At 35.6% G+C, this 18,173-nt stretch overlaps 1 protein-coding gene across 8 annotated transcripts in view; it reads right to left on the reverse strand.

Annotated features, from left to right (window-relative positions):
* LOC131028839 (DNA repair protein REV1) overlaps positions 1 to 18,173 on the reverse strand; it is a 189,645-nt gene that overhangs the window by 101,400 nt on the left and 70,072 nt on the right. For all 8 annotated transcript variants that reach the window (XM_059221380.1, XM_059221381.1, XM_057959199.2 and 5 more), the window contains 2 exons: positions 14,880 to 14,999; positions 7,239 to 7,331 (listed from right to left, as the gene is read on the reverse strand). In XM_059221380.1, coding sequence (XP_059077363.1) covers positions 7,239 to 7,331; positions 14,880 to 14,999 — 213 coding nt within the window. The remainder of the gene's footprint in view (positions 1 to 7,238; positions 7,332 to 14,879; positions 15,000 to 18,173) is intronic.

Below are 18,173 nucleotides of genomic sequence, written 5' to 3' on the forward strand. Positions count from 1 at the left end.
AGAGGGGTGGGATATTTCAGCTGGTCGTCCCTAGGACAGTCTCTAACATCCCCGATGCATCCCACGGTCGATCGGCTGTCCCTTTTCAGTCCCCCTATCGTTCCACCATTTCAGAAACAATTTGAAGGTTTTGAAAATTTTTGGGACGATCAGGAAACATCCCTAGCCACAAGACGTCCCCTGTGCAGCGATGTGGGCCAAAATCCCCAAGGTCACATCCTCACGTACCCTTGTTGTTAGCCCATACAAAGAAGACTAAAACAAATTGAACATAATTATTGCATAAATTTCCTAGCTAATGTAATTTCTAACCGCAAGAGACATGGACCATATAAAAAAGTATATAACTCAGTCCTTTTACTTTTAGGATTTTGGAAAGACTCTGGTATATAGAGTTTCTAATATCAATTATTATATTATTTGTTCATAACCCATGTATTGTGTTCTAGATAGCCCAATGAAGGTTTAGAAATTGCAAGATAAGAAAGAAGAACGTATAGAAGAACCCTTTTAACTTTTAAACTCACAAAAATATTGCATTTACCCTAGGAAACCCTTTTGGGGGAAAAAGAAGCAACAACACAGCAGCACTCTGATATTATTTACAAAACATGATTACAATATACAAAGAATTAACATGTATTGGAAGAGATCTTCACCCTCTATTCAATCTAAGAGCATACACCTCTAAAGAACATGTTCTTGATGCACCTATGATCTGATATTAAACTAGCAACAAATTAACAACATAAACTTGCTCTGGAAACTTCACACAACACTTATAAAACCATTATAGAAACAGAAAACTGGAAAACCAAGGTTGAGTTCCAAAACCATCGTCCCAATTTGGGCACCTAATGTCATGCATAAAATTCGAACATCTGATATGGGATCCCTTGACTCCTACAAATAAGGAGTCCACATGATCAAACCAAGCAGTAATTGCACATACATCTAGCTATTTTTTGCCAATCAAAGATGTATTTACAAGTCTACATGTAACTCCAATTATCAATGCCCTTACAATATAACTACTACATCATACAACAATCCCATGGATTCACCAAAGGGTGGTGTCTCATTCTAAGAGCAATCAAACTTACAACAATATTAAAACAACATTATAGTAACCAAAATTGCAAGGCGTACAACACACATATCTTAACACTCCACTTTTATACATTGCAAAACAACATAAAGGAAACAACAACAAATAGAATTAAATTTTACTAGCTAGGAGCAACACAACCCATAGCTCTCCTCCAACAAGAAACCTCATTAGTGCTAGTCAACGTCACTTCAAAGGCACCTTACCTTTTCATTTTTAACAACCTAAAGATCCTCAAACTCTACCCAAGCCAACTATCTGAATCTAACAAATTCAACACTACCCAAGTCACTACCAAAAATCTGACGCTCACTCCCCGTGACAATACTTTTGTTCCTCTAATCATCTTGCAATTCTTCTTCCTAAAGGCTACCTACACTATTAATCTTTCTCATAGAAATCAAATCATAGCTAATCTTGGAAGATAAAGGACTTCAAAAATTAACTTCATTATCCCATCTCTAAACATTAATTTGACCTCCCACCCCATGATCTTGTGGGTAGATCTCCTAAGAAATCATCTAATCAAAATTCTCATATTCAATGAACAACTACTTGTGATGAGTTATTTGACAAAACACACCATCATGCATGTCTACATCATGTTGTCCAAAACACCTCTTCACTTTCTTCATTGGAAAAATCCAATTCAATGGAAGGAGTATCATTGGATGTATTTTATTTTTCTTTCTCAACCTTCTTAGACTCATTGTCTCTTATAATATGTCAACTCTTTCAATAGTTCTAACATTTCACCTTCAACCTTAAGGAGGATTTACCCCAACTTGTGTTCTTGCCTTGCTTTCTTAATAGCTTCTAGTGATCAATGCATCGTTAATGGATAATTACATTTTCCACCTCATGTCTTCTAAAAATAAAGCACTCACAACCTTCTAGACAAGGCAAGGTTGTCCACGAAATTGGCAACAAACAAAAGAGCGTACATGAATCTTCATCATACATCTTCACCCTCTATCACAATATATAAATAATTCACTTGTGTTTAAAAAGATCTTCACCCTCTATTCAATCCAATTGTGCACCTTTAAAGAACCTATTCTTACTTGAGTTCCAAAACCATGGGCCCAATACCATAGTTCTAACTTGAATGTCCGAACACAAGCATGCAATTCCAACATGCCAAATGGTATACTCTTACAAATAAGGAGTCTACTTGGTCAAACCAAGTGTTCCAACCAGGAGCATTAATTGGCCTTGCAAGATGCTCTTACAAACTATCTTAAAAATCTACTTGTAAGTCCCAATATCAATGCTCCTAAAATGCAACTCATGTCAATAATGATCTTACATGCCTCTTACACAAACTATGATATGCAATTCAAGTGGTATATGAAAATCTCATGCACTCCCCCAAGGGTGATATCCCACTCCAAGAAGAACAAAAATTACAACATTAAAAGGACATCATAATAACTAGGATTGTAACCTGTACAGCACATCTATACTAACAAGAAGAAAAGGAGAATGGTTACAAGAATACAACTACTTAAATGTTAATAGATTTTGTATGCGACGAGGACTGCTCAGAAACAACAAACTCAAAAAAACACTTATTTATTATGGATCAACTTTTTTGAGTCTTGAACTACTCTCAAATTTTCCCTTTTAGAATTAGTTTTTATACAAACTGAAATAATGTGTCTACTATAGAGTTTGACACTCCTAAAAATAACTAATAAAAAAATTAAACAATCTCCTAAACTAAGTCATCTTACATATAATTTTCCAATTGGGCAATTAAAAATTAAAAATAAAGACTAAAAGCAAAGAAACTAGACATAGAAGTCTTATCCTAGAACTAGTGACCGGTTTTTTCCTAAAACAACAACTAATTGATGTTTAAATAATTCTCAATTTACTTTCCTAAATATAGCCTTGGACTTCTTAAATAGAATCTACTATTATTAGATGCACCCAAATTCCAACAACCTGTAGAATTTATGACAACATCTTTAGCATAACTACTATTATCTTGGTTAGCAACTGGGATATCTTCATCTGCATCAGTTTGACTTCATCAGCATTAGTAATTCAACTTCACCAGTTTCTTTTAAATTTGTCATCGTTTTGTTTTTTGACATCAAATTTTCCTACATTAAACACATTCAAGAAGTGGTATATCTTCTCTTTAACTACATTGAAAGAAAAAAATAACAAAATATTAAAAGGGAATATATTACTCAATAAGAACAATTTAACTAGCCAAAAAGATAACAGTAAATTAAACTTAATACTTGAGCTTGACTTGTCACTTTTTACCATTTTCATTAAAATAACCAAAAAGGTGTATTGACGTAATATTTTAAATATTTTATGGTTCAACCATTGTATTGGGTTCATCAAGCCCTTCAAGTAATCATTTTTTACCCTAGCAGCTTTTCTAATTGCTCAATGAGAAGTTCTAATAATATTTATAGTGACAAGCCCATAAAAAGTATCTCAACATAACAACCATTCTCACTGAAATCCCTTTAAAATATCCTCCAAAAATCATTCAATTTAAAAAATAGATATGTCGAGAGCTTTATGTTGTTAGGAATATTCCATCCATCTGACGATTTTAAATTTGCATGATATGTACATAATAAATGTGAACACACAAAAAGGATAGTAGTGTGCTCTTCAACTTACTTAATATGTTCAAGACACTTCTCTACCTTCAAACAAATTTTATTGTGCTCATGTCACTCTGACGACCATTAAGGAAACTGAAGACCTCTTCCAGTATCTGAACTCTATTCCCTATCTTCAGCACAATAAAACAATAATTCTTTCAGAAGTTCTTTGAAAAGTTTTGGCAACTTTTGCATTTAATACCTATCGTTATATTTCATTCAATATAAGAAAGATTAATCATTTTAAACAAATGCTTATCCAAAATAAGCATTTTTCCCACCTAATAAGAGAATAAAGCAATTACAGGGAATACCACTACTTGACTACATTTTTAAAAGTGCTGCATCTTCCCTCTAAGTAGGTTTGACTGAATCAGAAAAAAGACAATAAAAAACCAAACTAAAAAAAAATATATTACATGATCAGAACAGGCTAAATAGGAAAAAGACTAAGGATCAGTTAAAATTCAAAATTCAGTTTGAATAATCCTTCCCACATTTTTTTAGTTTAACTATCATTGGGCCCGTCACACCCTTCATAACATATGGTTGGTGGACCCAATGAGATCATGTAATGTCCCGCCTCTAAGCAAAGTTAGATGGTGACCGTTAGCCTATTCTTCTGGTTCCCGTAAGCTACTGTGGTGGTAAGCAAACTCCTCAGTTCTTGGAGCGGTTGCAGTTTAGTTCCTTCGGCATTCCTATTGTTGGTTTTAAACTAGGTTATCAGTGTGATTTGTGGTGATGCTTTTGGAAGCATTTTTAGCCACACAGTTTGAGCTCCACATTTCTTGGAGCCCATGGCTATTTATAGTAAGTCCCCATTTCGACTTCAGTCATGTCTCCTCACCATCACTGATACCTCAGCACATTCAGTTTCAACATCCAATGCTCCGCTGGTGTTTCTTTAATTCAAAGGGTGGGATTTTAATTAAATGCTCAAGTTATGATATTTTATTCTAAAGTTTCACTTAATTGTTTAGCTATTTTTTTAAGTGACTTTTGCCTTGGAGTAAATGTGCATGTTTTTAAAAAGGTGAACTATTTTATTTTATCAAACTTTAGTCTTCATATTTGGGCATTGGAATTTGCAAAATATATAAAAGCCGTTTTGAACTTTTATTTCATCATGCGTGAATATTTTGGTGAAGGATATGCCACTAGGGTTTCTCCAGGAACTTACTGAGGACAAAAAATCTTCAAGAATAATATCATCTGTGGTGGTGAAAGATCCTTCCTGGGTGATTGCTAATAGTCTCACACAGAGGCTACGCTAGTGCTTAGAATGTGGTGATTTATCTTGAAGTTTTGGAGTCAATTCTCAGGGAAAATGAGAATTTTCAAGGTTTTCTAATAGCTGGTCAGAGCTTCTTCTGAGTATTTCGTTACAGAGTTTGTGATAAATTTGAGTATGATATTTCCAGTGATTTTGAAATCTATACAGGCCATGGCCATACACATTCTAGAGGTCAAAGTCTCATAAATTTCCACACCTAAGGATGATTGTGCTGGCAACATTTTAAGGGTATTACTTCAAAGTTGCTTATATAGCTGGGTGACCATGTTTCAGGCAGTTTAGGGCATTTAAAATTAAAAGTCTTATTTTATTTTTGTAAGATGACTTACAGACTGGGCCGCTCAGGGGTACTGGAGCTTAACGTGTGGGCATGGAGTGATAACTGTTGAGTTTGGAGGCATATCTAGCCTTTTTGAGGACACCAAGGGTGTTAAGTACTGAGTTTGGCGACATGCAGTTTGAGGGTGGATTTAAACCATTCTGGACCTGTGCCTGTGTGTTGGAGTCATTGACTGTGGTAATCTCATCACTGGAAGTATAACAGGTCTGCCTGAAAGTGATTTCAAGCCATTTCAGTGGGAGTTATTGGTCTGAAGATCGTCCAATCTGTTGAAGAATATTGTTAGTCAACTGTCAGATTGGCTGCAAGTTGGGAACTTGCAGCAGAGCATATTGGCTGATAACACACTGTATTTGAAGTGTTTCTGAACTGTCCTCTTGCTGGTTTCTATTTCTAGTCCATTTCAACTGAGGTGTTTTGATTCCCTTTACTTGTTAGTTTAATGTAAAATCATTTAATGTTGATGCTCTATATTCACAATGATGTTATTTCAAAGTACATTGTAAAACATCTTGAATGAATGTCAAAAAACTGCTAAGACTTTTATCAGCAATAAAACTAGTTTATATTATCAAGAATATTGTCTATTTGGGGAAAAATCTTCCAAAACAAAATTTTAGGGGCATACACTAAAGGTCATAGAGCTGGAAATGTAACTGATAGCAGGAGAAACTGCAAATTGCATGTGATCAAAAGGAATTATGTTCAGACAACTTGAAAAAACCATAACTATATTGAAAACATGCAACTTTTCAGTTCAAACAATATAGACCTTGCTTGAGAGATAATCAAATTCATAGAATAGAAAAGCTATTCATTAAGTCATTATTGCACATAAGCTTGTTATTTGTGTATGTTAATCTACAATCTAAAACTATGGCTAAGTAAGACTCTAAAATCTGTAATTTGACATAAAGATGATTTTGATTTATATTCCAACTATCATAGATCAAAGTGTACCCTAATAACCTCATTCTTATGGTCTAGCAATCAATGCAAAATCTTTTGAATGGAATTGGTGCAAATTCAGCTGGGTGCTTTTTCAATGGAACAAGATTTTCAAAGGGATTGCCTTGCATAGCATTCAGATTGAAGGCATCTCCATAAGAACGTTAAATACCAGATTATCATGTAGGTTGAAATGATAAATGCTTGTTCCATTAGTCATCATTCATTTATGAGAAAAAAGGCTTCGAATTGATTCTTAAGTATAGAAGGCTGGCAATGAAACTGGGTAACATCTTTTTCTGAGTAGGAAATTAAAATAAATGCCCTGCATTTTTATTGAATTAGGATACTACATTGTAAGATTTGCAGTCAGTACATCTTTGGTTATTAATCAAAATGTGATTTAAGTACCTAAGAATAATTGACATGACTTGACCATGATAGCAAGTGCAAATGGTTTACAAACTAGGATGGAACATCTACTTGTACTAGAAAGCAAAAGGGATAATATGCAGTAAGAAACTAAAAGGCAACTACCATGTACTCTTATTGTAAGTAAAGCCAAAAAAGTATCCATATCAGTAAATTCTTGAAATTGTTCTACCATGTGTTCACAAAATGGACATGTTGAGGCTAGTTTTTATTAGTTATGTTAATAAACCATGCTTCATAAGTTCATATGATGTAAAGTATTTGGTAAAACTAAATTTAGAATAAAGAAAGGACTTAAACTTTTACTTGAAATTATAACAATTTTGTCACCATCAAATGAGAAAAGTGATTTGCTAATGAAATTCCAGAACTTCGGTAGATTACTTCATTGACACTTCATTGCTCTTCTCAATCTTTATCGCAATCTAAGTCAGAAAATAACTTTAAAAACTGAATTGGGAAAAGATCAAACTATACCATAGCACTTTGCACCTGCCGATGGTCAATTCCTCTGCTGTAATGCCATAACATGTCACCAGTCTTGGAACCAAAATCTCTTTGAAGAACATCCTACACAACAAAAATGAAAATTTAAACCTCAAAAATGTATGTCATACATTTAGATAAGCACATTTTGGATTCAAGTTAATTTTTTTGTATTTTTACTAGTAATAATCAAAGGTAAGTGGACTGCAAATCTTAGAATGAAGTATCCTAATCAAATAAAAGATGAATGCATCATAGAACAATAGCTTCAAGCTATTTTTCATGCATCCATACTAGCTTTGCTTACATGTATGTTGCTGACAATCTTTAAATAAAGAATTAGCATGGTCCTGGATTGAAGAATAGACTACCAGAATGCAGTATTGTAGCTCTGCTACTTCAACATTTAAGAAACCAATAACATCTGGTATCATATACAAACTTCTTATTATGTTAAAACAAAAAAAATTGGTTTCTCTAATTATCAATCATTTGATACATTTAATCTAAACCTGTGGGTGTACATCACAGTCGACAATATAATTTGGGAACTATGGGTCTTAAGCGGAAGAAAAGAAAAGAAATGACATCAGAAGTAAGGAATTTCACATCAACAATAGCAAATGTTTGAGACAGATCCTGAAGCTCGACATTTTGATGTGTCAACCTTGCAAATTGCTGCATTTTAACTTGTGCTGGCCTGCAACACAGTGAGCAATCCTACTATGTGCCCTCATTAATGTCTACATCAACAACGGCCATTAACTGTATGTCAAGGAGATATTGACACTCTTCAGACATGTATATACCACTCAATACCTCATCAAACTGTTCATTAATCGACAATTAAAAAACTTGAAAAAAACAAAAGCTTGGCAGCCCAAAATATTAACTCAGACTTGTAGCTCCACAAAATTTAGCAAAAAAATCTCAAAATACATAAATAAATAAAATAAACTTATTTTAATGGATGAGACTTATAATGAAAGAATTTAGAAAACACATAAGTCTGTTCCGATTATACAGACTCCACTACAAGTCTACATGTACGTAATTGTTGATGAGCTTCAGCGACCTTGCATGAAATGATATATCTCCCAAAACCATTGCATTGTTCACTACTTGATACACAAATAAGAGCAGTTGCCATCTATTCAAGTTAACTGCAATTCTATATTTTTCCATGCTATGGTATTTTCAGTTATTCATTGGCATAACCAAAGCAAGAAATACTCATCTACAGACAACTTTGGTGATGATCATGCTTTGTTTGAATCATCTTGGATCTGCCAACAGACCCTAGGCTATCATACATCCAACCTAACATATCTATACTCAAGATTGTCGCTTCATTGGTTTCTTTTCACAGGTCTAGGGAAAGATGTATGTAAGACAACAAAACCTGTCTCTAAACCAATAGATGTGAAATTGCAATAAAATTTGAGTTTGAATATTAAAATTTTTGTGCCCTAGATTAGTAATCAGATTTATATCCTTTAATTATGCCCTAGATTGTAATCAGATTTATAACATTTTAGTAACTCATAATTCAGTAAACTCAGAGATGGAGGAAGTAAACAAGAGACAAACACAAATACCCTGGGAAAACCTCCAAGGAGGAAAAACCCAACATTAAAGACCCACAGGTCAGATTATATATTCTCCCTTAATAACACAAGTACAATACTTGGCTTCCTTGACAAATCTGAATCCTTCTTGAATGACAGATCTGCACTTCTAAGCTCTTCAAGTCTGCACCAAAGATTGCCTTTGTCCTCTAGAACAAGTTCGCATAATTCTGGACAATTTCGCACCCTCCAAGTGTAAGTTCGCACTTTTCATGCAGAGCTAATTCGCTTAAAAAAAAAATGATTGATTTGTCTTTGCAAAGTATCTTTATTTATATGCATCTTAACCTTTATTATTGCAAGTCGGCCTCCTTCCTTTTTTTTGGCACCAATATTGTTATTGTGGCATGGGGTTTTAGGATGGCGTACAAGCATAGGGCTGGGCTTAATCTTGGGGCACGTTACCCTTTAGGATAGGGCCCAGTCCTAAATGGGTTCGGATGTTGCCTTAAGGCTATCCGAACCCATATATTACCCTAGTTACAAATAACACTCCCTCTTAACAAGGGAAGAAGAGAATACATAATCTGAACCTTTAGAGTTCCATCTAGCACACAAGCATAGAATGGATCTAGCACACAAGCATAGAATTACATCTTCCACCTAGCACACAAGCATAGGATAGTTCTAGCACACAAGCATAGAAAGTGTAATACACAAGTGGGTCTTTACATAATTACAATTATCCATCTAGCACGCAAGCATAGATTGGACACAATTCATTCTTGCATACAAGCAAAGAATGATTCAAAGTACTGGAGATAGAGTCACTGAGATTGGAGCTCCCTCTCAATCAGGGTTCCATTTTCCACAACACCAAGTTTGTCTCTGAAGTATTCAAACTTCACTCTAGATAAAGGTTTGGTAAGGATGTCCGCAATCTATTCATCCGTGCTAATGTACTTTAGATGAATGGTGCCTCTTTGCACCATGTCCCGAATGAAATGATAGTGTGTTTCCACATGTTTGGATCAGTCATGGAATACGGGATTCACTAACATCTTTATACAGCTTTGATTATCACAATAAATGGTGGTAGGACCACTAGCTTGACCAAATAATCCAACAAGGAGCTTGCGAAGCCACACTGCTTCTCTGGATGCAACAGATGCGGCAATATACTCAGCTTCTACAGTGCTTAATGCTACCGAAGATTGCTTTCTACATGCCCAAGAGATCACTACAGAGCCCAAGTTGAAGCAGATACCTGAAGTACTTTTCCTGTCCTTGACACTTTCTGCCCAATCTGAATCTGAGTAGCCTTCCAAGAGGATTGAGGTATTAAGTGAATACTGCAACCCATAACCAATCGTGCCATGCAGGTATCTTAGAATGTGCTTTGCAGCAACCAGGTGAACAAGTTTAGGTAAGCTCATGAACTGACTGAGGGCATTCACAGCATAACAGATATCTGGCCTGGTATTGACTAGGTACATCAAGGAACCAATCAACTCCCTGTACTCAGATGGATCTGCAAAATCAGAGTTAGTTGCAGAAACACTTAACTTCTTTAAGTTAGATTCCATAGGAGTATGCATAGGTTTACAATGCATCATTCTAAATCTTTTCAAAATATCAATAGTATATTTTCCTTGACTTAGAAAAATTTCATTGGATTTCTGCCATACTTCTAACCCTAGGAAGTAATGCATTAGACCTAAATCCTTCATTTCAAATTCTGAGGCTAATTCTTTCTTACATCTTATAATTAATTTATTTTCCCCAGTGAGAAATAAATCATCCACATACAAAACCAAAATAAGCATATCATCATTATAAACCTTTAGGTAAATGTTAGCATCAGCATCATTCTTACGAAACCCTAAGCTTAGTAAGTACTTATCAATTCTTTCATACCAAGCCCGAGGAGCCTATTTGAGCCCATATAAAGCTTTCTTCAACCTGCAAACATGAGAATCTCTTTTATGGATTACATAACCTTCAAGTTGCTCAATATAGACTTCCTCCTCAATGACACCATTGAGGAAGGTTGTCTTAACGTCCATTTGATGCAGCTCCCAACCTTTGGCTGCAGCAATAGCTATTATAGATCTAATAGAAGTATATCTAGCAACAAGGGCAAAAGTTTCTTCATAATCTATTCCTTCCTTTTGAGAAAAACCACGAGCTACAGACCTAGCTTTATATTTTTCAATACTCCCATCAACATTATGTTTAATTTTAAACAACCATTTAGAGGAAACAACAGACTTACCTTTGGGTCTGGGTACAATGTCCCAGACATCATTCTTGATGATAGACCCATACTCTTCATCCATGGCTAATTTCCAAGCATGATGGGACATAGCTTCTTCGACACTGTGAGGTTCAGACTCATGATATTACACATCACAGAAATGTAGTTGGCGTGATTTTGGAATCTCTTGCTATCTCTAAAGGTTCCTCTAGGAGCAGCAAATCCTTCAGCATCTTGAATTGTGTTTCTAACCCAAAGTGGTCTCTTCTTGCAGACCACAATATCCTGAGGTATATCGGTAGAGTGCATAGGTTCTGTTGGGTCATTCTGAACTTCCTGATCCGGAAGGTCAGTAGACTCCTCCTGTATCTCAGGGTTAGCATCAAGTATTGAATCTTGATTTTCAATCACCATATCATTATTGTTGGATGATGAACCTTTAGATCTTTTGAAAGCAATATCTACTTCAAAAGTTACATCTCTACTTACCTCAACATACCTTTAACCTGAAATGTAGATCCTAAAGGCTTTGGAAGATTCGTTGTATCCCCACTAAGATGCCTTTCTTTCCAGATGGATCCAACTTGGTTCGTTTTCCTTTAGGCACATGAACATACACCGGGCTCTCGAATATCCTTAGGTGGCTGATGTCAGGTTTGATTCCTGTAAAGGCTTCTTCAGGAGTCACATCCTTTAGGGCGCGATGAGGACATCTATTCTGAATATAGACTGCTGTTTTGGATGCTTCTGCCCATAGAAAAGGTTGCAAGTCTTGATCATGGATCATGGCTCTTGCAACTTCAACAATGGTCTTGTTCTTTCTTTCAGCAACTCCATTTTGCTGAGGATTGTAGGGAACACAGAATTCCCTCTTAATTCCTGTTTTAACACAAAAGTGATAGAAACTACCTGAGGTGTATTCACCTCCATTGTCAGACCTCAAACATTTAATTCAATTTCCTGTAGTATTTTCAACTAAGCCTTTGAATTCTTTAAATCTGTTTAGGACTTCTTCAGACTCTTTAGATTTAAGAAAGTAGATCCATGTTTTCCTAGAGAAATCATCTATGAAGATAACATAATATAGGAAACCGCTAGGAGATGCTACAAACATAGGACCACATAAATCTGAATGAATAAGTTCTAACTTTTCTTTAGCCCTACTATCGCTTTTATGAAAAGGATTCTTTACATTCTTACCCATTGCACAACCTTTACAAGCATCATCATGAGATAAACTAAGTTTAGGCATACCTTTAACCATTTTACCGAGAGTGGGAAGAGCTTGAAAGTGTAGATGTCCAAGTCTTCTATGCCATAGCTCGCATGATTCAGGGGCCTCATGAATGAGAGCTTGAATTGGATTAGCTGCAAGCTTATATAAACTATCACATCTATTTCCAATAATACGAGCAGTTTTGAAATTAGATTTCTTAGACCAAGTGAGTACTTTCGCTTCAGAAAATGCTATTTGCAAACCCTTATCTTCTAAGGCAGAAATGGAAATAAGATTTCTTTTAATACCAGGTACAAAGAGAATATCACAGAGGTGTAAGGAAATACCAGAATCTAGTTTTAAAGAGGTAGTACCAGAACCTTTTATCGAGTATCGAGCATCATCACCGACTACCACATGAAGGTTGGTGTCCTTTTCAATCAGATCTGAGAGATGCTCACGAAAACCTGAGATGTGTCTGGAGGTACCACTGTCAAGTATCCACGTATTGTTGTCCGTAGGAACATTGCTGGATAGAGCAGAGATAAGAAGATAGTCTTCACTTTGTTCGGCAACTTCATTTAAATTGACTTCCCTTTCCTTTGGATCATTCTGACAATCTCTGGCATAGTGACCATACTTATCACATCTGAAGCAACAAATGTGAGAGGAATCTCTTGACTTCTTCCTTGGATCATAGGAGGATCTAAAATCTTTGCTTCTCTTTTCTTTCTTCCAATGTCCACCTTTCCTAGATTTAGCTAAGAGAACATGATTATCTTTGTGAGAGTTCTTGCGTTTTCCTCTTACCTCAATTCGAGATTCCTCTTCAATGCAATCAAATTGAAGACGCTCAAAGTTGGGACGATCGGCTCTTCCACCAATGCTACGAATGAATGGTTCCCATTCATCAGGTAGACCATTTAATGCAATCATAACAAGATCTTTATCCGAGATTTGGCAATCAAGAGTGCTTAGCTTGTCCTTTAGTTCATTGATCTTCATGAAGTAGGCTATGATTGAGTCTTCTTTCATTTTCATGTGAAGAAGTTGTTGTCTTAGAGCAAAAGACCTGCTAAGGTTGTTGACTTCATACATCCCTTCCAAGTGTTTGATCATTTCCCTAGCAGACACAAACTTTGATATGACAGTGACAAGATGATTTTTGACGGACTCAGTTATGATCTTCCTAGCCTTGAGGGAGTCTTTCTTGAACTGTTTCAGCTCTTCAGCATCTTCTGGAGGGGACAGCCCTTCTTCTTCTACAAATTTCAGCAGATCATTTTCTTCAAGGATCAATAGAATACGGACCTTCCAAGCAGCAAAATCAAGGGCTCCATCATGTCTATCTTCAGCCCTCAAACCTGACATTTTAATCTGAAAACAAACAGCAGCTATATGCAACAAATGATTCACTAAAATCAGAAGTTAGAGACACCTTAGCTCTGATACCATGTAATTTTTGTGCCCTAGATTAGTAATCAGATTTATATCCTTTAATTATGCCCTAGATTGTAATCAGATTTATAACATTTTAGTAACTCATAATTCAGTAAACTCAGAGATGGAGGAAGTAAACCAGAGACAAACACAAATACCCTAGGAAAACCTCCAAGGAGGAAAAACCCAGCATTAAAGACCCACAGGTCAGATTATATATTCTCCCTTAATAACACAAGTACAATACTTAGCTTCCTTGACAAATCTGAATCCTTCTTGAATGACAGATCTGCACTTCTAAGCTTTTCAAGTCTACACCAAAGATTGCCTTTGTCCTCTAGAACAAGTTCGCATAATTCTGGACAATTTCGCACCCTCCAAGTGTAAGTTCGCACTTTTCATGCAAAGCTAATTCGCTTAAAAAAAAATGATTGATTTGTCTTTGCAAAGTATCGTTATTTATATGCATCTTAACCTTTATTATTGCAAGTCGGCCTCCTTCCTTTTTTTTGGCGCCAATATTGTTATTGTGGTGTGGGGTTTTAGGATGGTGTGCAAGCATAGTCCTGTGCTTAATCTTGGGGCACATTACCCTTTAGGATAGGACCCAGTCCTAAATGGGTTCGGATGTTGCCTTAAGGCAATCCGAACCCATATATTACCCTAGTTACAAACAACAAATATTTCTTGTAGTTAAACAAACCAGGTGCATATATAAGCAATGTCAGCATGCATCTCAAACAAGAAAATTAAGGATCATTTGTTTTAGAAAGAAGTACCATAATGTCCCATTAAATTCAACTTTAGCTCTTGCAAATGGCAAACAGAAATATTGTGAAATTAAGTTTCATGATGGCTTCTTTTTTACAAATCACAATCGATTGAAAACATATATAAGAGCTTATCTAAGGTGTAAAGTACATTAGTTTTAGAGATGAAAGAGTACATTTCTTAATTTTGCAGGTTTTGATCTTCACTAAGATTTACACCAATTCTTAAATTGAGAGATTGAGTTCAAGGATACTCAAGGTATTTTAGTTGAAGCCAGCTCTGTATCTTATTCAACTTACACAAAACATCTGGCATTGTCCACACGACCAAAAAGATTTGTTGAAACAAAATGTGTTCAACAATATCAAGTATCAACTAACCTTGGATATGCTGCGCAATTGACTGCAATTATGAACATTTTGATTATTCAACTTTTCTTGCAATGTGGGTCCCACTCCTGGAAGTTCACTTATAGGAAGATATGCTAAGAATTCATTAACCTGCAAATGCAAAAAATACTTTTGTGTAGTTACCATACTATTATATACCAATTGTTCACAAAAAATTCCCTTAAAAGAGAAAAAGCATCTGAAAAAAACAGAGTTTGTGACAAAACCATCATTCAGAGAGACAGAATGACACAGAGAAATATGTCTTTTGTTCCTAATGCATAAAGATATTTGGTCTAATATAAAAGATAGATTAATTTTGTAACTTCAATATAACAACTACGATTTACAAAACACAAAAAATGGCACTACTCTTTTCAATGTACTCAAAGGCATAGTAAAGAAGAAAAAAATCTCGAAAAAAAATCTCAACACGCAACTGTAGAGTCTAGATCCTAAACCAGGTTATAAAAGCAAGTATATTACTTGTGTCGATAAATCCAAAGACACAATCAAACAAGGAAGATGGGATATTCAGAAATTCACCAAACAACCTAACCTTAGCAAGTCAAAAGGACTTATGAAGGCATGAATGTTAAGCAAGTAGTCTGCAGTACTGCAATGTTCTAAACATAAGAAAACCAATAAAGGAATACAGCACATAATAACAGACAATGTTTGAGAATAAAGTATTAAGCTGGAAAGCCCACAACGGGTAGGAGAGTTGGCTTGGACAGTGGGTTTGCTCCCCATTGGTCTCGAGTTTGACTCTCCGAACCCAGTGTTTATACGGTGTGTGTAATGCACAGGCCCTTACCCACACCCCAAGGGATTAGTCTCGCCACAGCTCACCTCAAAATGGGCACCAGGCTGGGTCATGGGGATACCCTTCGGCACCACAAAAAAAAAGAAAAGAAAAAGTATTAAGCTGAAAATGTAAGGTATTAAAATGGTTATGGGAGTCTATCAACAACAGCGAACATGAACTATTATTATGGCATACATCACGAAGAATTGATTATAACTGTTAAAGGCACAACACATGAAATTTGACTGTCCAACCTCTTGCCCCTTAGATATGATGCTGAGTTTCCAAATCAGAATCAGAATCAAAATCGGGTATGTGGATATGGAATGCTGGTACAGCGAAAAAAAATTGGGGGCTGGGTACATTTGGGTACACTTGTGCAAAAAACTAAAATAAATATAATTGCATAAGCTTCCCTCAATGTTTGAGGATTTTTGCCTCTCAAAAGGTAGCCCAAATTTGAATAAAATGCTTCATGGTATAAGACAAGGAACATAGGCTCATTTGGTCTCACCTAAGGACGCACCTTCCTCATTGTCATGATAAACCTGTTGTTGAAATCAGCAACTATTTCATTCACCCCCTATTTTTGGTAGTTAGCTCATGGATTGCAAATTTAGGATCCATTCTTTCTCCATACTACTGTTGAAAGACCCTCATAGACTCTTTTCCTAAGTGTGAAAGTTTGCATTGAGATTATAGATCCTAATGCTAAACCTAGAGCTTTGATGCCACATGCAATGATCATATACATATACATGTGCATACCAGAGTTCCAGGACTTGCCAGGACTCAACGAGTCTCGAGCTGAGTGACCTTGGGCGAGTCCCAGGGGCCTAGAGACGGACTCATCCGAGTCCTAGGCAAGACTTGGCGAGTCCAAGGACTCGCAGACTCAGCTCAGACCTAGCAAGTCCTTATGCCGGGACAGGGCCAAACTCAAAAAAAAATAATCTCAAAAAATGACACAAACGAACATTTTTTGATGTTTCTCCGCACCCCTTCTATCGTTGGGTTTTTCTCACATCAAACACCTTGTGTGGATCACTAAGGCTATGGGTCCTGTCTTTAGTGACGAGGACCTTGATTGGTCAACCAAGCAAATAGAGAGGTTGAGCTTGTAGCCATGGCAAAGGAGGTTAGAGCACGAGCACAAACAGCCACAGCTGATGTTGGTGAGGGTGGCATGGAGTCACGGACAGAAACTATAGCTGCTAAATCATCCAAGACCTACCTTAAACGCCTTCGCAGGAGGGATGCAGGCTCCTTTGAGCCATAGACTTGTAGTTATTGTTTTGATATTTGTGTGGAACGTTTGATGTCATGGATTTTATATTCCATGAGTTTTGTATACATATGACAATATTTATATATCTAAGTTTGCTATTTCCTTCAACTACAATTTGAGTTTATACTTATGTGATCAAATCAACTTCTGTTTGATGATGTTATTGTGCCTTTAAGGTTTATTAAATAAAGGGTGCATGAAACAAGTTTTAAATCCTTAAAAATTTCTAAATTTCTTGGGTTTTTCACTCTGCTGAGTCTACACCGAGTTTTTTTTGCCGAGTCTAGAGTCCCGAGTCGAATCACCCTTACCGAGTCCGCACTGTAATGTCCCCTACCTGCTTAACATAATTAATCTATTGGTTGAGAGACTAAACATGGAACCAGTCATTTATTAACTATTGACAAGTACTTATGTATTTTCCTCATTTGACAATTATTCTCATTATTCTTCTTATTGACTATTTCCTAAGAGTTCTTTCTAATTTTTTATTGATCTAATATTATTATTTTTCTGATCAAAACATCTTTTTATCTATGTACATATATATATAATTATATTACCAATTATTAAATATTTGGCTTATTACCTTTTTATAAATCATTAATAGTACCACTACTTAAAAGACATTAATTATTAATATATTAGTAGCTGATAAAGGCAGACAGATCTGACACATGTAAGATCTGGTCTGCCACTTATGAAATTATGTATAACTACAATACATATTGCAATCTACGTTAATATTAAATTCTGCCCAAAAACATTATCGGGCTTCTTATATTAAGTATTCATATTAAGCTTTTAACCATGTATACCACCCAGAACAAGGATGTTACTGCCTGTAACTTAATAACAGTTCTGATCTGATCTGATTTGTGCTCTCAATAATATATATATATTCTCTTCTCCATGTTATTCCCCTTTAAATTCCAATTGTGATTTCTATATATATATCTTTATCTTGCTTTCAAATATCTTTATCTTGCTTTCAAAAGATGTGACTCTTTATTAAGAAACAGTGTGTTTTTTTCTTCCAAGAGATGCAAACAAAATGTTTTCTTTATAATCTTTTATTGATCATATGCACCTTTTCATTTGCAGATTGCATTCTTAAATGCGCCTTTTCATTTGCAGATTACATTCTTAAATGCACCTCTTCATTGATCATAGCCCTCGTCACCCTATT

Source organism: Cryptomeria japonica, chromosome 5, assembly GCF_030272615.1.
Source record: "Cryptomeria japonica chromosome 5, Sugi_1.0, whole genome shotgun sequence".
In the NCBI taxonomy this organism is placed as follows: Eukaryota; Viridiplantae; Streptophyta; class Pinopsida; order Cupressales; family Cupressaceae; genus Cryptomeria; species Cryptomeria japonica.